The 19,759-nt window shown below is 47.2% G+C and overlaps 2 protein-coding genes across 3 annotated transcripts in view; one reads left to right on the top strand and one right to left on the bottom strand.

The window, feature by feature from the left end:
- Positions 1-948: 948 nt before the first annotated feature.
- irf2bp1 (interferon regulatory factor 2 binding protein 1) lies at positions 949-10,661 on the bottom strand. Its single transcript, XM_064303507.1, has 2 exons — positions 7,632-10,661; positions 949-6,456 (listed from the first exon to the last, which is right to left on the bottom strand). The coding sequence occupies exon 1, from the start codon at positions 9,534-9,536 to the stop codon at positions 7,641-7,643; it is 1,896 nt and encodes a 631-aa protein (XP_064159577.1). The 5' UTR covers positions 9,537-10,661; the 3' UTR covers positions 949-6,456; positions 7,632-7,640.
- Positions 10,662-14,194: 3,533 nt separating this feature from the next.
- Positions 14,195-19,759, top strand: part of nova2 (NOVA alternative splicing regulator 2) — a 59,724-nt gene continuing 54,159 nt past the window's right edge. Inside the window, exon 1 of one of the 2 annotated variants that reach the window (XM_064301213.1) lies at positions 14,195-15,133. In XM_064301213.1, coding sequence (XP_064157283.1) covers positions 14,971-15,133 — 163 coding nt within the window. In that variant the 5' untranslated portion in view covers positions 14,195-14,970. Of the gene's footprint in view, positions 15,134-19,611 lie in introns of those variants that run through there. The other variant, XM_064301214.1, reaches the window with a different exon arrangement.

The following is a 19,759-nucleotide window of genomic DNA, read 5'->3' as shown; positions in this document are numbered from 1 at the left end:
AAGAAATCACAACACATGTTAAAAATGATGATATAGCAAACCTAGCATAGACTTTTTTCTGCATATGTTGTATCAATGTTCTTTGATCAACCACTGATAATACTACTAACTTTAAGGTTGTATGCTGGTTGATCAAAATTTAAAAAAAAAACCAAAACATCAGTTTCTGAAAAGCTGATTTTTGTTACAACTCATTTGTCTCATTGAGAGCAAAAATTGCTAAGAAGCAGGAATGCACTGGTGAGCTCAGCAGTAGCAAATAACCTGAGAGACCACAGATACCAGCATACGCTGACGTCTATGGGTCAGACATTGAATGCAAATTCCTTCGCATTTAACTGAAAATAAATACTTGATGTCCACTTCAACTTTTCTTGAAAATTAATTTCTTTTTCAGTCACATCTGTCCTTTGGTGAATCATTGTTTTCATTGTGTTTACCTGGTCAGGAGATTCTTGAACCTTTTCAGATTTTTGGCTTGGCGCACAGCATCATGGGTTATTTATCAGTAAACATACTTTAACTCCATTAAAGCCCACGCCTTCCCCAGGCATGCCGGGGACATTTTCACCAGGCTGCTTTGATTCGGTGAAAGAGAAGCTGCACTGTCCACGTATTTTAGAGTGCGTGAACTATAGGGCGGGTCTTCTGCACTTACCCATGTCACACACAAAGTCTTCCCCAATCCCACTCCTCAGACTCTGCAGCGGCGGCTCTGCATCAGACGCTGTGGACCACCAGTCCATGTCCACAGTATCTATTCTGCAATTTGCTCTTTCAATCCAAACCCAAACAATAACACAGCTTCAGTCTCTAAATTGAATCATTTATATGATGAAATGCAGGCATCAAGCATTTCAAGATGATCACAAAAAAATTTTTTTTTAATGAAAAATAAAATAAAATCAAGGGCTTAAAAGGTCAACATTTACAGACCAAACCACTGCATATGAGCAATGCCATTCAACTTTTTATTTGTAGGTTTAATGGTTTCCATTCATGTAAGAAAGTGGTTTATACTATAAACACGGGAAGGTGGCTAAAAAAAAACACAATATAACATGACACCGGCAATACAGAACAATCTCAGAGACTGCTACTCAGCAGTTAATCCATAGAGAACATCCATGCTGAACAGTGAAATTAACTGCTGCAGAACCAACGCATGGAGGAAACAGTTTTATTTTGCACACTGGATACACTTAGAAAAAAAGAGGAGAGAGTGAACAGTTTAACCTTGGACTGTTAAAAGATAATCAGGAAGGGCGAAAGACTGAACAGAAGGCAATGACATCAACATCGGTAGGGGGCCAAACAACTCCATGAAAAAAAATAATTTTTTTGAATTATGTAGAATACTTGTTTGTAGCCAATTACGCAGTTCCACTCATTCGACGAAAGTCCGTACTGTACAAACATGCTTCAGCCACCACTTAAATCTTTGTAAAGTGCTTTTAGACAGTAAAAACCATGAAAAGGCACTTCATGACAGAAATTGATGAGTGTTCAGTGCAATTAGAGAAGAGAGGGGGGATTGTCCTGATCGTCAATAAACATTCAGCTCCAGCATCAGCGTGTGGCGAGGGCTGCGGCTAACGGTTTGTGCTAAGGAGTGCGCACACTGGTCCGGCCGGCAGCTCGGAGTCACCTGAACTTCCCTCATCTGAAACGTACTGGCTTTTGGCCCGCCCGGATCAGACATGTGACCTCGGTGTTAAATGCGTTCCAGGCCTGATTTAGAGGAAAAACAACACAACCGGGTCTTTCCAGGAACAAGGCCACACTGCCCCTTGTGCATGGATAATAACACAGGGGAAAGACAGCGGCATCATTGCTTTCCCCTTATAATCATTGCTTTCCTCTCCACCAATCAAGGAGCATGTTGGTAATAACAAGTATGAGCAAAGCCACCGCTAATTGGTGGATACTTTGTAGCTATAGTCCCTTCAGCAATAAAGGAATCCCTTTCTGAAAGTAAGCTATAGCCAGAAAGTATCCAACAATCACCATCAGGGTTGTTTGGTTTCTTCCCAACAACAAACTCTGTGATCAGTGAAGCTCCTCACAAAGTGACAACACAAACATGCCATCTTTACCTTATGATCCCTGGCATAGCCTTGGGTCAAGAGACAGAGGTATCTAAGTAAGAGGCTGTCATTCTGTATCAGACATATTTTTTTAAATCAATACTTCTGAGCCCATATCTTTGGACTTGAAGAATGAAAAACAAAAAACAAAACGCTCCCTCTGATGTTAGTAAAACACAAGGGAACATTAAAGCACCGGGGGCTTCAGTTACCACAGCAACCCCCTGTCCCAGAAAAGCACAGGCCCCTGTCCCAGAAATGCACAGGCTCTACAGACACAGCCCCCTGTCCCAGAAAAGCACAGGCCCCTGTCCCAGAAATGCACAGGCTCTACAGACACAGCCCCCTGTCCCAGAAAAGCACAGGCCCCTGTCCCAGAAAAGCACAGCCCCCTGTCCCAGAAAAGCACAGGCTCTACAGACACAGCCCCCTGTCCCAGAAAAGCACAGGCCCCTGTCCCAGAAAAGCACAGCCCCCTGTCCCAGAAAAGCACAGGCTCTACAGACACAGCCCCCTGTCCCAGAAATGCACAGGCTCTACAGACACAGCCCCCTGTCCCAGAAAAGCACAGCCCCCTGTCCCAGAAATGCACAGGCGCTACAGACACAGGTCCCCACTCTGAAATCTCACAGGGACTGAGGTGCGCTGGGTGGAAGAGACACTGGGCCTCATGAGTGACTGCAAAGCGCTTTAAGGATGAAGAGCATACGGATCCAGGCTTAGGATGAGAAGACACAGCCAGCCTGCCGTCCAGTGGCAGCAGCCCAGCCGACGGCTGCACTCAGAATGAGTGTGAAATCCGATTCCCGAGGACATGCCAGTAACGAAAGCAGCATTTCACTTCATACCCACGAAAGGACGCGCTGCTCGTCAACGGACAGGAACTGTCGTTTTAACGAGCAACATTTCACTAACATCTAACAAAAACGGGTGACCTTATCGTCATCCTGAGAGAAGCTGGAATGGAACACAGCATTTTTACCTTTAGCTTACACTCCACAGAGCTGCGCTTTACTGATGGAAACACATCAACGGGCACTCTCACAAATCTCATTTTAGAAATTAAGGAACTGCATGAGCGTTTACAGGTTTTTATAAAAAGGGAAAGGGGAAAGTGCCTTGCTTTCACAGCGCTACAATAATTATATCAGCGTTGTCCAGAGCAGACCGAAGCGAGACCGAAATCACACCTCTGCTTCATGCTGTACGCTGCCCATCAGAAACGACAGGCTTCACAGTGAAGTGCTTCTTCTGCTTCACAGGATTGGTTCTGTGGGTTTAAAAGTGGTCAAAAATACTAATTTATCATTGTTGCAAAAACCTTGGGGATGCCAGCTCAAATTGAACGGAGGACAGAAGACACATTTTTTTGTCACAACCAATCAAAATGGTGAGCCTTGACCAAAAAATATATGGGGGGGGGGGGGCGGGTTACTAATATCCAGCACCCCTCGGGCAGTATAGATGACCAATTTTATGAATGAAGGCTGGCCAATAAGCACTGTGCAATGCGCAGACCTGTTAGGGGGAGGAGCCCAGGCCACCACCGCCTAAAGAGTAAGCGCAGTGACGTCACGGAACCGCATTATTATTGCCGTGATCATGTGCTATCAATCACCGACTTTTATGGTCAAATCCAAACACCCGGCTATTCACAGGAAAGCACTACGTTTGGTTCAGATAAGCAAGGCACTGACAACACTCGGTCAACACCGGTTTCCGCGAGTTCACGAAGCTTCGTTCTTCCGTGTCCAGTCATCAGATATTCCGGGGAAAGGGAGAGGTTACAGGGAAACGAGTGTGTCCCGCATGCACATGTGAAACCGAATAATGTGAATTTTGAAGCAGACACTAAGCCAATTCCACACATAGGAAAAGCTTGATTTTGTTAGCGAGCCACATGACGGTAGCGTTTTAAACATCCTCCATCTGATGACAGCTGCCAAACTAAAGTAAAACTGCGCATGGACAGGCATAAGAAATACTGCAGACTACTGAAACACAATGCAAGAGGATCAGCCTCAAACTGGTTTCTGTTCAAATATGGGGGGGGGGGGGGGACTTATTTTAATATGTCAAAATAGGTCACAATAAATAGGCTATCATTGATATGGCTTTATATAATATTTAATGCATCGGTATTTCATAATATACTGTATGCAGTTTTTTTTTTAAACACTACAGTACTCCTAGTGACGCACACTTCTGGAAATAAGAGATACTGAAATAGCTGCAATACATTACAATTTCAGTCATACTACAGTAAACTACCATAAAGCCTGAAGACTATGGCTCCAAGATTATAGTCTGTCAGCGTATATCCCTGGAGGGCTAGTTTCTTTTCACAAAGCAACAAAAAATAAAAATTTAAATAATAAGAAAACTATTATTTCAGACGAACAGGATGTAGCATGTTCGACTTCCCTTTTCTCGTATTAATCATGACGATTCCATACTGACAAGCTCAATGCGGACTTATTTCTAAAACGAAGTTTCGGCAGCACACGTACGACACTGCTCAAATGTTTTTGTTCATGTTATCGCCTGCAGAAAAAGAAAAAAAAGAATGAAGCTAAACGCGAGAGGGCCATTCTTCATGTTGGTGTGAATAAATCGCTATAACAGCCTGTGAATTTCATATATGGGCATTGGACATTTTCGGGGCCAGAGGAAGTGCTTTTACGGTTTCAACCACCTAAACAGACAATAGTAACTGTAGCATACTCGTCTTTGGCTTTCAATAGCGGGGCATGTAGCAACACGAAACATCAACTAATCGCAGACCAAAATCTCCCGCGAGGGCGTCGTTAAAAACCTCCCCGCTCCCTTAGACTATAGCGCAGCTCACGAAAAAAGCAGAGAGTTCTTGAACCTCAGACACCCTCGGGCGAATTCCGCCTCGCCTGAACGACAGACCAGAGCGCATGAAACACAATCCGTTTCCTGCACCGTGGCTTCCCACGAACTGGCCAACTGTTCGCTTCCTGTTGCAACCCGGATGCCACCAACAGGTTCCCCTAGCGCGCCCAAACATTCTAATCTTTTCATCCATGTAACCTGCAGTGAAGCAACGCCTACTGTCCCGAAGAGAACGGCGTGTGTGTATAGTACATATTCAATTTCAGTAAACGAAATGACAAAGGAACAAACAGGTGCTATAACGCTAGTCCAAAACATCATTTATGTTCAAAGTACAATTCAGGATTGTAACCAGGTTAGATAAGCAAGTTGCAAGGGACCTTCTCAACTCCCCCAAGGACAAGTGTGTATTAAAAAAAGGTGCCACATGCCCCCAGATAGGCTATGCCTGTCCAGGTAAAATGCACAGAACCATACAGCCTGCCCACTATCATCTTTTCACAATTTTACAATGAAGTAGCCTCCATTTTGTTTCAATGGTAATGATTTACGAGACCTACTCTAGGGATAACAGTACAAACACACCGAGTTGCTTGGCTGTTTACATTCTTTTGTGAACAACTGTCTTCCCTGAAAGCTTCCAATCCAAGCTCCAGACATACACCATATTCAACAAAATTACTTCCCTATTACTCGAAGACATAAAAAGCCAAATGCCACAAAAATACAGATTATGTATTACATATTTTGCCCATTTAAGCATATAGCTATCTTTGGTTTACTATTCACTTTTATACTTAGTGGTACATAAAGCAGTATTGTATCAAAACTAGAGATTGCACATCTATAACCCTTGAAAGAAAAACAATAATTACATTTGTATGTATGTACGGTATAAAATATAAAGAGGGATTTATATCACACATGCTTGGGATACTAGGCGAGGTGAAGACTTTTTAAAGTACTCGCAGAAAGGTCCACTCGTTTCTCTGACCATCGGTGTGGTGTACCTTCGCTGTTGCTTCATAGTGAGAAGGACCAATGGGGTGAACCATGGGAGACGGGTGATCGCCTGACTCCCGCAGAGCCCCACAGGGGACGCGGAGCCCTTGCTGCAGAAAGACAGACAGCACTGGCGATGCTCGAGTCTGTCCATGCCTCCTGCACACAGGGCATCACTTTAGTCTGCTCAAAAATTCAATTGGTGCGATTCTAAAAAGAACCAGAAAGCAGGAGAGAAAAGACAGGAGACAGTGGGGATGAGGTGTCCTCTTCCAATAAGGGGGGGTGGGGGGGGTGCAGGATGGGATTACAAAAAGGCGAGGGGGGGCTGGCTGAGGTCCCCCCCTCAATCTATGGCTCTGGTGATCTATGGTTCCCCTCTCCCCCCAACTCTCTTCTGTAAGAGGCAGAAGCAGACAGCCTCCAAGATTCGCATCATACGAACAGTGCTTTCTCATCGTTGAGGAATGGGGGGGGGGGCATCATGTTCCACGTGCTCCGGGGTCCCCTGTACAGGAAACAGTAGCACAGCAGACAGAACAAACATCAGGTCACAGTTACGGACGCTAGCGATGCCTTATCTGCAGACACACCGTTGGGTAACTGGGGGCCTCTTCACCCCTTGAAAAAGATGCGCTAACCTGCACTAGCCCCTTTTCGGCCTAGCCCAACGGCAAACTCACATTCACACAGACTCTTACTCTGTTAAAACACACTCTTCTCCTCTCGCTTAGAACGCAGACACAGATAGTTACTCGGCTCTTAAACGAATAAAAGCAGTCATTCTTGTATAAATGAGAACATTTGGGCAGGTACAGGATTCCTGACGTAAGTGCGGGTTTAAATAGTGTGCTGAAAAGTGAATGCGCAGCCATGCCGGTTTGCCGCGGCGCTGAACACCCTCCCTGCTTCCTTCGCTCGTTAATCATTTGTAAAACCGCGACCACGCGTTCCATCACACCGACTGCGCAGATAGGCCTTTGAAAAAAAAAACATCCCTCAGCTGAGAACAAAGAGCAAATCTGGTGTTATGAAACAGGCAGTTGTGTGCTGGACTCTGAGCACTGACCAGAAACACGCTGCTCCCAACTTTCCTTTTTCTAAAGGAATACGGTTCCTCTACTATGATCCCAGTAGTCAAAACTGAATTTACAGGACATTGTTTCAAATAAAACAGGTGGTCTGTACTAATGCTGATGTGATTGTGTAAACCTAAGCATAGAAAACAATCATGAAGTAGAACCTTTAAAATATGGCCATACCTAGCCTACATCCACCACAGCAATTATCTGTTTTGTGAATGATTGTAACAACTATTTACCGTTCAGATTATTTATAAATCTGAACAATAAGACACTAAAGTGACACTTCAAAGGCTGCTGTCGCCTCTAGCTACTAATAGTAACCAGGGATTGGGCAGAAATACTAACATTTGTGAAATAAAATACCTCAAATAAATGAATCTACACTACAATTCCAAGAATGTATAGCTATGTATAGAATGTTGGATGTGCGAGCAGTTCTGCAGGTATTGTAAAGGCATTAAAAAAAAGAGGTGAGCAACTAGTATTACACAGGAAAAGCAAACATGGATTTTACATGATGTGCACAGTGAAAATGTGAAGGAGGAGGGTGGGCTAGTCTTAGTTAAATGACACGAGAACACTGGTATCAGCTGCTTACCCGTCGCAGTTAGGGGTCACGCTCTTTCTTCACCTTGACGTCCCCGGCCAGGATGGTGGAGATCTCTCCCTGCATGAAGGCCCAGGGCATGCTGGAGCCCACCAGGGGGCACTTCTCGCCGCTGGGGCAGTACACCTCGTTGCCAGGGCCCTGGCCGCGAATGAAGTCCCGCGTGCAGGGGAAGCAGAACTTGTGGCCGGGCACGGAGGGGCACTGGACGAAGTGGGTGTCCTCCAGCCGCTCGTGGCAGATGGTGCAGCAGAGCGGGGCGCCGCCCGCACCCCCCGAGGCCTCCCCGCCCGCCACCGCGCCCTGGTCGCCGGCGGCCACCAGGGGGAGCGCGGCCAGACCGATGCCCGCCGCCGAACTGCTCCCGCCCCCGCCCCCGTGGGGCTCCCCGTTCCGCGAGGCCAGCCGCCGCGGCTGCCCGGCGGGGGAGGTGGCGGGCGGGGTGCCCCCGCTCTGCCGCCCCGAAGGACGGAGATGCCCTGGGGACGGCGCGTCGCGCGCGGCGGCGGCGGCGTCCTTCGGCGACTGCCCCGCCCCGCCTAGGTTGTCGGCCACGCTCATGAGCGCCGAGATGGGGGAGGGGTCGGCGTGCGCGGCCGCGCCCTCCTGCAGGGGCGGGGGCTGGCCGGCGCCGGGCAGGGACGGGGCGGGCAGGTGCGCCACCATGCCCGGGTACCCCCCGGGGGCCCAGTGCCGCAGCTGCTCCTCCACCAGCAGCTTGTCGCTGCTCTCCGGGTCGGGGGACGTCCTGCGCCGGCGTGGCCGGGGCGGGGCCACCCGGCCCATGTTGCACAGGGCGGTGGGCAGCATGGAGCAGCTGGCATCCAGGTAGGGCTGCGGCAGGGCGTCGGCCCCCGGGGCATCTTTGAAGGCCCGCACCCCGTCGCCCAGCAGCTCGGAGAGGAGCCGCCAGTCGCCCGTGCCGTGCCGCTTCTCGTACTCCACGTACTTGAAGCCCGAGTTGATGGCCTTGCCCGTGTCCTTCTGGCAGTCGTGGAACATCTGCTTGACCAGGCCCAGCACGCTGGAGAACACGTTCCCCGAGCCGCAGGGGTACTCGGCGAAGATCTTCAGCTCGAACTCCAGCCCGGGCTTGGCGTCGAAGGCGAAGACGCGGCCCACCAGTGCGTGGTCCTTCTTGAAGCGGACGTTGAAGGGGGTGCAGCTGGAGAGCGCCAGCAGGGAGTCGCGCACGGCCTTGGGCCGGCCGGCCCAGTCGTCGGCGCGGTTGCGCACGCTCTCCGACAGCTCGGCCAGGGCCTCTGCGTTCCTCTGCTTCTCCTTCAGCTCCTTCTCAAAGTCGGGGCTCATGAAGGAGGCCACGCCCATGCCCATGCCCATGGCCTGCCGCTTGCTCAGCTCGCTCAGGATGGGCCCGCTGATGGTCAGGGGCGTTGCGGCGGCCCTGGAGTTCATGGCGGGCACGGCGGCCAACAGGCTGTGGGGGGGGCCCACCAACCCCTGTGCCATTAGGTTTGGGGGTATGGCCCCCACCATAGCCCGTCTAGCGTTGGGGCTTTGCCTGCTAACTTCTGGTGGGCCCCCATCCTCCGGCCTGGGGATGCCGTTAGGGAGGCGCGCAGGTACCCCGTATTCCACCCTTCCCCTCTCAAAGCGCTCGCTGGGCTGCCGCCCTCCCTCCATCAACCCATCTTTTCCACCTGGGCCATGCTTCCCTGGCTGGGGGCCGGGAGACCTGCCATCCTGCATCACGTGTGTTCTCTTCAGCTGCCTGGCGGTCTCGATAAGGAACTCGATTCTGTCAGCCCCTTCGTAGTTAACGCAGCCGCGACACACGGCTTCGCTAAAATCCCAGATCATGGCCCACGGCATCTTGGGCAAATCGCAAAGGTAGCACCATTGCCGCCTGGAGGATGCCTGCGAAGCAGAGGACATTTTAACAGGCCCTCTCACTCGCTTTATTAAATCTCCCTTATTGCCGATTTCCCGTTTCCAGCCCGTGTCCAATTGGTCCCGAACGTTCGGCGCCTACTTACGCCTTTTCACCGAATAACTATTTGTCGGTTTTGGTGATTATTTCCTTTTTCTAAAGTTTTGTTTTCGTCTTCGGCTGGCTGAGCCTCTGACAGAGTGGAAGTGTTTCTCTTAGAAGACGCTGGAAACTTACACAACTCCGCAGCTTTGCATCCTGGAACCTGTAGTCTTTTGTGAGCGACTGTCTGAGCTAAAAGGGAATGTCGAAAGGGTAAATTGGGCATATATTCGCAATTTACAGATAAAGCGACTCTAAGATAGTTTTTATTAAATATATGCATCTGAACAGTGGAATGGTTTTCGGTTACCATCAGGTATACATTATAAACTTTACTAAACTATAGCAAACAACATTGGCGCACAGCGCAAGCTAACGAAGTAGTCGTTCTGACTTGCTCACTGCTTTCACCTAACAACTCAAATGAATTGCTTAAATTGATATTTGGACATGTGCACGAAGCTGACATATAATCAAATAAACGTAAATTCCACTGGTACCATAGCGTTACGCAACTAGCTATGTAGTTAGCCTAAACATTAAGACAAATGTATTTAAGCATGTAGCACGCGTGTATTTTCAATACGCACGTGTATATAATATATATATATAATTGCATCCCCGTTGTAAATAAATATGACACCCTGCTATCGCATTGATTAGTAACGTGTACTTTTTCTTTAACCTAACTCGGAATGATCACTTTCGAAAAGATGAACTTCATTACCCACAATGCTCCACATCACGCAGTAACATCACCACTTCCTCCTGCTCCTCCCCCGCGTTGCTGTTCTATTGCGCAAACGCAGGAAACATTCCTTGCATGTCTGAGCTGTACACAAATATGTACTTGACGGGCTCAGAGTCAGGGAGTGAACTGTGCGCTTTACCTACCGTGTCCTGTAGGGCTTTGGGTGCCAGACACTAATGTAATGGCAAACTGTACAATTTTGTATCTTTGCTCTTGGCTAGCTAACTAGGTCATACGAATAGTAGGCTACGTGTTATTTTCAACTAGCCAGGCCAACATGTTAATTACACAGACAGGACGTGCTGTTTGTTTAAGTTAGCTCAGCTACCTAACGCAACCGTACGGTTTTTACAGTCATATATAATACGTTAATAAGTTAGATATATGTTTAAACTATCCGAAATTGGCCTAGCATACGCTAAGCTGGAGGTTTTACGCTATCCTCTCCAACCTGTTGAGTACAGCTGGCTTCTACTTAATGAGTCATGCATGATACGAGTTACACTACTTAACTTAGTTTTAAAGAGTAGGCTATAGGCTATCTTCAAAACCAGCCATTCAAGCCCATTGTTCATGTCTGCTTCAAACTGACTGTCGTGTTGCAGCTGGTAGCATGCTACTTGTCAAACGCCTTAACACATTTCCAAACACAGCTGCTTTATAGTAAATGAACACGTATCACGTATCCGATGCTCACCTAGGCTTAAAACCACTCGCTATTCCAGTCACATCAGTGTACCTCCAACCGTAACCATGGTAACGCACATTCCCATGGAAACGGCTGGGCATAGAATTGATGCGCTGTGATTTATTTTATTATTGATCCAATTTCATATATCTATCTATCATCTTCTTTTTCTAAGCATGTTTTCTCAGAAATACCCTAAAGCGAATTCATTTTCTAAACTATGCTTTGCTGTTACTGTCAATAAATCGGACATGAAATAAATACAGCGATTTGTTTTTAAAAAATTAAGAAACAGAACAGAAAACGAAAATACAGTCTACTTTACCAGATTCAATGAATAATAAAACAGAGAAAGGCATTTAATATTCCCTTTGAACCTTTTCAGTTGGGGAAATTCGTTTTTATGTTTGAATCGCAAGATGGCAGTATTGCTTAGTTTTTCCTAATTTTTATTTATTTATTTTTACAACGTAATAGGGAAAGAGGTGGCCTAATTAAAATTGCTTATATTATACCTTAATAGGTTTACCATTGCTTGAATTTGTTTAAAAAGTGTTACTAAAAGAATGTATTTAGGCTAATACACCTTTGATCTGTGTCTTAATGTTGATGGAATAAATGTGGAGCTTGCGGGTGTGCCCACAAACCACACCACAAACCTTACCTGAATGGTGCAAACAAAGCGTAGCCTAATTTATTTGTTGAATCTGGAGATTTAGATGGGAAGCCAGTAAACTCACAGCGTTTGTCTCCAAGACCATAATTCTGCGTTGAAGTAGATGACGCAGAGCAGGAGGACGATGATGACTGTGTTGTAGGCTACTCAAGACGCAGTTCGTTGTTTGTCCTCTAATCTCTTGACACCGTTGGGTCCACCATGGACCAAGTCCGGTTGAACGGGCGTTGTGGTCATGCGAAGAACGAATTTCTGCGCGCAGACAGCCAGGCAGCACAGACGGCCGTCGATGGAGCTCAAATAATAAATTGGATAAGAGCGTCTGCTAAATTTCTAAATGTAATGTACATGTGATATGCTAATAATATTTTCAAACCTTATTTACAGATTAAATGAATGCGTAGCCTACCCTATTCTATTTTGCAAGGTTTAATAAGAAGCCGTATATAGTTATTAGCCTACTCTAAATCTATTTTACGTTCGAGATACAGGCCTACTTCAGATATTTGCATAAGCATTTTAAAATCACCTTACTCATTATTCTGTAATTAAAACTGTTCGCCGTATCTAATTTTTATTCAAGACTTGTCCACGCCACTCACCCAGTAACGTAAAATCAATAACAGCACTTGAATAAGTAGGGATGAGTGCACCAGATGTTGCGCAATCCGCGTAAATTCTCCTTTCACTTTGTAAGAGCGCCGGGAACAATGGTCCTCCCCACACCGACATTGAAGAGGGGGCAGATGGGGACTCGTCTCCAAACAATAGAGGAAAGAAATGGAAAGTCTTTGCTATTGGGGATCATCACATCTTTGCCCCTTTCACTTCCACCGCAGACAGGGGTCACGTTCTAAACGCAGCTCATAAACACATCATTTAAGAATCGAGGAGTGTACACAGAACCATCTGTTCAAAAAAAGGATAATTTTAAATGCGACATCGCCTGTATCGAGACGCTTGTTTGAAGAGGAAATGCGATTGCGATCGTATATGCCAACTTACTAAACCCCTAAACCCATAATTATAGGCTACACACAGGTGTGACATTTAAATTAATATTGTGCATATCAGGGAAGAGCAGCTTATTGCATCGAAACGCAGCGGTTTTCCCACTGCTGTCTGTTGGTGGCTTTGCAGCAGTATCGAAGATTCAGCCTGCTTGAGTTCATCTCGTTGCTCCAGGCTGTACACACCCCCCCCCCCCCCTCCCCGCAGCGACTCAGTAATAAGTAGACAAAGGCTGTTGTTTCGCCGGGGCACTCACACTGGGCTATTCCACTGTCACCGCAGCAGACGGTCGTTACATCTGCAAGACAGTTCCCTCCAGTACAATCGCCCAGGAGCACAAAGAACCAGTGGAACAATTTAGTGGGACAGAGCTGAGCGCGTTCACCTTTACTTCCACCTAAGAAACATCTGCAAAAATAAAAGTCAAAATACATCACGTCAAATATCCGATTTATTGGCCAATGTGGAGCTCTTACCACTTACAGCACATTCACATAGTTCCATTCGACGCTCGTTGGTGACTGTGTATTTCGGCGAACCGCTTTTGAAATACACGTAATTACGCAATTGTTCCTGTTCAGAGGTGAAGCTCCAACGAAATAATTGTATATGTCTGTTAAACCAGGCACGTATACTTTTTTAGTGTGGCGCGCACTCTGCGGTACGCTGTCGGGTGTTTCGCAGCAACGTGGAATTGTGTGAGATTGCTGCCTGCGTGTAGGCCACGGTCGACGCAATGTCACCTTGATGAGAATCTGGAGGAGCACGAGAGGCGCTCTGCATCTGTCTCGGAGTGGACAGGGAGAGAGTGTGCGGCAGCGTGTGCGCGGCAGCGTATATGTGCACACAGACGATCCCTGCATTTGGTCTCTTCCAGACGGAGATGGCTGAATACGGCACAGGTACTTTAAGACTTCTTTTTTGCAGTTTGGAACGGCATTTGTCTTGCGCATCGTGTCTTCATCATATGTTGTGTTTATGTACTTTCTGATGTCTTGCTAATCTGTATTAGTAGTAATTTACTACTACTACTACTAATAATAATAAAATGTTATTATTATCATTATCATTATTATTATGTAAATGAAATTGTCACAACAAAAAACGTTAGACTATTATCATGCCCCATAGTCTACGTTCATCTCATTGCATATGTGCATTACATGTGCTAGACCATTTCGCTCAAAGCTTTTTCTCACAGAAGCCCCACGATAGGAGTTCCTCTGAATGAGATAGAGTCGTGGTGCGACGCTCGGATTTAAGGCTCCGAGACACTGGCTATTTTTACATCTTCCGAGTCGTTCCACAACGATGCTCTGGGATGTTGTTGTCCCCGCCACCCCCTGTCTTTGTCATGTGACATTCGAAATTTATACTTCGTTCGCCGGAGAAAATCAACATCGTCCAATAGCAATGTGGCAGGGGCGGCTCGGTTCTCAACATCTGACAGGGATGTATTCAGATCTCCATGACGTCACCCGATGCCCTGCGCTCCGCCAGTTAGTCAGTTCAGGGATGCTCTGTACGCAAGACTGCAGCATCTTCATCTGAGCGGTTCCCAAAAATCGCATCTCTTTCCAACATTTTTTATCCATTCTCTGCATTCTCTCCCTTCCAGACCTTCCTGAAAACCCACCCTAGCCCTTTGCACCGACCCGCAAGGAATCTTCATGCGAGAATTGAAGAGCACCTAGCAAACAATATTTTTGTTTCAGTTCTTTTTCCGTTTTCATTTACTTCGCCTCTTTGTTGACCACGCATCAGCACATATTTTTATTTTTATTATTTTTCTTTACCTAGTTTTAAGTGTTTCCACTGTGATCGTAAAGCATCGCCCTGTAAGAAGGTAAAAAAGCGAAAATTATACCGCGAAAAGATATAATACGCGTGAAGAAATCGGGGAAAGATTAAACGTTCTAAAGCTGCACGTTTAGTGACTGGGGAAGAGGGGAGAAATAATTTGGGATTTTTATAGATGTGACGTTTCTTCAATCCAGCACCAAGCATTGCCTGTCTCGAATAAGGCTTCAGTAAATACATACGGCGTATCATTTCGGTGTTTTGAAGAAGGGTGGATAAAGCGTAAGAGATCTCTCTCGGAAGAGAACGGCAACGTCAGAGACGCATTTCTAATTCTTTAACGCCCCGCTTATTCAAGAGCCTTTGTTTCGTGTGCTGCATTGAGGGATAACAGTTTTTATCCGAGCTACTATGAAAATGATGGCCGGCGGGGCAGTTCAACAGAACGGGATTTTCTCGAATCCTCACCATCACAATCAACAGCCACACATGGAGTCGGATCCCCCAGATTCCCGTAAAAGACCGCTGGAGACCCCGACTGAGGCGAGCAGCACCAAGCGCACAAACACGGGAGGTAAGAAGAAAATGGGACGAATAATTCCTCGACTATGTAATTCCTGTTAATGCGCAGCCCCGGCACGACAGTTCGGTCCAAGAGATGTTCCGTGGTAAAGGGAAAGTACTGTTTTTCGGTGTGTGGTTCTTGAGACAAACATGAGCAAATCAAATGGCACCCGACGAGAATTTTAGCCTATAGCTAGTGTAGGCTACATCAGCCAGTGCATCTCGGCATAAAAAGTCACAATTGACACTTGACGCGTTTAAATGGAATGAAAACTGCAAACCTCATTTAATTATCTGTAATTATTTTACAATTACTTTTTACGGTAACTTATCAGATGAGAAAAATGTCTGCCTGCATGATCTCAACGCGCAATCGCCTGAAGTGAAGACCGAATCAAGCTAAACAAGGAGGTAGCGCCTGCAGATAATACGAATCGACGGGTTTTTATCAACAGTTTCATCTTAAACGGTGAACAGTACATTTGCTGGTTGAGTATTTTAACAGAGTCAGTCTTATTCGTCGTGTATTCATTACATATATTCGAATTCCGCTTCGTACCCCGCAATGTTTGATAATAGCCGCCGCGGTTTTCCGACGATAAACAACAAAAACATGGCTCGTGCGTGATTGCTGACATTATTCGCGGCATCTGTCTGCGTTCACATCATTGACTCAATCGTGATGGGTGATCTTGCATGATAATCTCATAGCTACATGCCCCATTCATTTTGTGCAATTCACTAGACTAAATGTACACGTGAAATACGCGTAGTCACTACTAAGTGAGATAACAGCTGTCTTTTCAAAAATTTTTTAAAGTCAATAAAGTGTAAGTGCAAATGCAGAGATATGTGGGCTACATTGCTGTCAGTTGGGTATCTCATTCGGTTTATAGTGACCCTAAAGCGTTTTGTTAAATTAAAGTCAAAGGCAACATGCACGTTTACAAAGCCTTATTTATATTGGGTTATGGGGTTTTTCTTTTTAAGACTACACTAATCATTGGGAACCGACCCGCATCACGATGTTTTTATTAAGCTGTTAGGCTAGGTAAACATGTTTTACGGCCATAAACTATGGAAGAATATGGATATTTCAAATGAATATGGATAAGATCAAAATTAGAACACGTTTCAGTACTAACACACGTATTTCGCGTGTTAAGAACGAAATGTTATTTATTTGTCGCCGCACATGAAATATCATTGTATATTGGATGAGCTATTTTCATTTCTTGCGGATGACTTTTTTTTTCTTTACCAGGTAATTTTGTGTGGGTTTGTTTACTGCTGTGATTGGTTGTAATCTGTTGCGCACTTGCACAAAATTGTTGTAAATAGTGAGACAATTATGGGAAAACATTTTAGTACAATTGAGTGAAACGGCCATTGGCAGTCTTTGGCAAAGGCGTCGATGCTTTAGCCTACACATCCAGAACTCATTCTGCACCCATGGGAGGCATTAAGTGCACATATCTGTTTCCCCAAATGAAATGGCCACGATCAAAACAACAGCTCCTTTTTACTCAGACAGAACACAGGTATGCGAATATGTGCACAAATTAGTTTTGTCTGAAGAAAAAATGCAACAATTATGGACCTGAATTGAAGAGCAAATTATTTCATTCCATTCAGGGCTTGAAGGAAATCCATACACCTCAAGGAAAGGGACTGAAGAGGCCTGTATATTTCAAATAGCAATTTGATTTCCAATATTACCTGTTTAATATTCATACCAGGTTTAAAGAAGCCAAAAATTTTCCACATCTCTTGCCCCACCACCTTGATTGTTGTCAGCCAGAGGAAGTATGAGAAGCACACGTCACGCAGTCTTACATAAACCATGCTTACTGTGCGAGGGAAAGGAAGGCCCAAAAGAGTCAGGGAAAGCCGTTGTTGCCGTTCTTGTCCGGCTTTGCGTGTTGGTGTTGAGGCTTTTGCCCATGCTCCCCCAGGTTCAGCCGCGTTTCCCCAAACACAGGCGTTTCCAGAAGCGCTTATCAACAAGCCCCACACTGGCAATCAGCTGCACGCCAGGAACCCTGCGAGCGAGCTTCATTTCCTCACTTGGAATCCTGTAGCCCCTTCCTGTGATTGGAACACACACCTTAACCCTCTCTGTCCGGCCTGATTAACAGCACAGAGAGAGAGAGTTTATGAGAGAGAGACTGATTTTAAAGCTCTTGCTTTCTTTTTAAATCAGTGAACTGCTAGTCCAGGGGTACATATCAGGCCCTGAGATGCAGCGTGCTCAATAATGACCTCATTTCCTTTCTGGAAGAAATGCGGAGTTTATCAGCATATTGCTGGACGATAAAAGGGCGCACTGCTCCTTCATAAATAAAGCAAGGCTCATGCAAAATCACTAATGATGATTGTTTCTGCTGTCAAGTAGCCATACTAAAGGAGTCTCATATGAAACATGACAACAGAAAAAACTATGTATTTGTATTTACTCTTTAATTATAATAATAATAACAACAAAACAATAATAATAATAATAATAATAATAATAATAATAATCCTATCTCAGGTTGTTATGAAAGCCTTCAAAGAGCAAGTGTGCCGCCATATTTGATCACTGATTCCACTTAATTCCCATCAGCCTGACATGTTAATATTGTTGGACAGTCTTCAGCTCCATGTTTTTGACCTGTCAATACACTTGAAGTGAAGATCATTTATGATACTAATAAATGCCACGAGGGACCTTCAGACTTTAAATGAGCCTCCCTTTTGTGGACCTTTAGCTCGCCTTCCTTCCCACTGATTACGGGGAATTGTGGGCCATGTGGACCTCCGTTGGAAATACACACACGATTCCTTTAGGCTTGCTGAGCAGACTTCCATTTCCTCAGTGAATGAGAGGCCCTGAATGCTAATAGGAACCGAATTACAGCAGTAGGAACCAAACCCAGCTTCATTGCTGTTGGTGTATGTGCCCCCAGCTTGCACAGTTAGGGCTAATGTGGTCATCTTGCTAATGGAAGGCCTGGCAGGGGTGTGGGTGCTGGAAGGTTTGGGGAAAAGGGGGCGCCGATGCCCTTGCAGGATGACGTGAGGGGACTGCGAATGTGGAGCGGCAGAGACTAGCCGTGACCCTGTCTGGTGTCCGTGCGGTGGTTTGGGTGGAGGTCTGGCGTTCATGCGGCGGTTTGGGTGGGGGTCTGTTGTTTGGGTTGCGGTTTGGATGGGGGTCTGGCGTTCGCCCCACGGTTTGGGTGGGGGTCTGGTGTTCGGGTGGCGGTTTGGGTGGGGGTCTGGTGTTCGGGTGACGGTTTGGGTGGGGGTCTGGTGTTCGGGTGACGGTTTGGGTGGGGGTCTGGTGTTCGGGTGGTGGTTTGGGTGGGGGTCTGACGTTTGGGTGGCGGTTTGGGTGGGGGTCTGGTGTTCGGGTGGCGGTTTGGGTGGGGGTCTGGTGTTTGGGTGGCGGTTTGGGTGGGGTCTGGTGTTCGGGTGGCGGTTTGGGTGGGGGTCTGGTGTTCGAGTGGCGGTTTGGGTGGTGGTTTGGGTGGGGTTCAGGCTTTGGCATGGTGGTTTGGGTGGAGGTCTGGCGTTCATGCGGCGGTTTGGGTGGGGGTCTGGTGTTCGCCCCACGGAATTTGGGTGGGGGCCTGGTGTTCGGGTGGCGGTTTGGGTGGGGGTCGGGCATTCATGCGGTGGTTTGGGTGGGGGTCTGGCATTCGGGCGGTGGTTTGGGTGGGGGTCGGGGGCGCTCCGTCGCGTTCCGGAGACGCTGGATGCAGCGGGACGGCTTCGTGAGGAGGGCTTTGATGATATTGATTGCATCATCGGTGTTTTATTGTCTCTTCCCTCTGAGCTAAGCAGTGCGTGCACCTACTGGAATAAGAATGATCGTTACTCAATCGATCACCGCGGCTACGGGTGTGGGGGGTGGGGGGCGGGGGGGACCTATCTAAGAAGCGAGAGCGCATGTCTTTTGCAAATGGGGGGTTCAGTAAATGGGACACACAGATGGGTTCCCAATAAGACCTGCGAGTTAACATGGGTCTGCACGTCCCTTCCCAGCCCCCCGCCCCCGCCCCCGCCCGGCCCTTTATAAGCTCCCATGCGTTTCGGCAGCTCCATTCTGCGGCATTGCTGCTTTCCCGCAGCCAGGCAACCCTCCGCGCATTCCAAAACAGGTAGCAGGGCGCCATCGCCCCCTTCCCCCGCGCCCCCCGCCGATCCCCGCTTCTCCCCCGGCCCCCTCTCCACCGCCGCCCCGCCTCCGTGTCCGTAACCGGCGGCCATTGACTGCCACGGCAACCGCGATCTTCCCTGCCTATCGATCCGCCGTGTTTACTTGAACACGAAGGGGGCGCTGCTTCTTTTTTTTTGAAAGCACTGCGTCAAAGAAAAAAAAATCTCATTGTACAGGATGGGGCGGGTGGGGTACAGAGGGGGGCGGGGCCGGGCGGATGACAGTCGGGAGCGGGCCGGGCTGATTGGCTGTGCCAGGTGCCTCTCATGGCACTGCTGCAGACTGGAAGGGGCCACTCGATGAATATGGATGAGAGCAGTGAAAAGAGCAATGCGGTGGGGAAGATCCCCCTCCAAACCGCCGCCGCGGCTTCAACAATGCGAGCCGCCGCTCACTAAAACACTCAGAGCCAACATTAGCATTTTTCAGACA

Source organism: Anguilla rostrata, chromosome 12, assembly GCF_018555375.3.
Source record: "Anguilla rostrata isolate EN2019 chromosome 12, ASM1855537v3, whole genome shotgun sequence".
In the NCBI taxonomy this organism is placed as follows: domain Eukaryota; kingdom Metazoa; phylum Chordata; class Actinopteri; order Anguilliformes; family Anguillidae; genus Anguilla; species Anguilla rostrata.
This window is presented reverse-complemented; position numbering and strand designations above follow the sequence as displayed.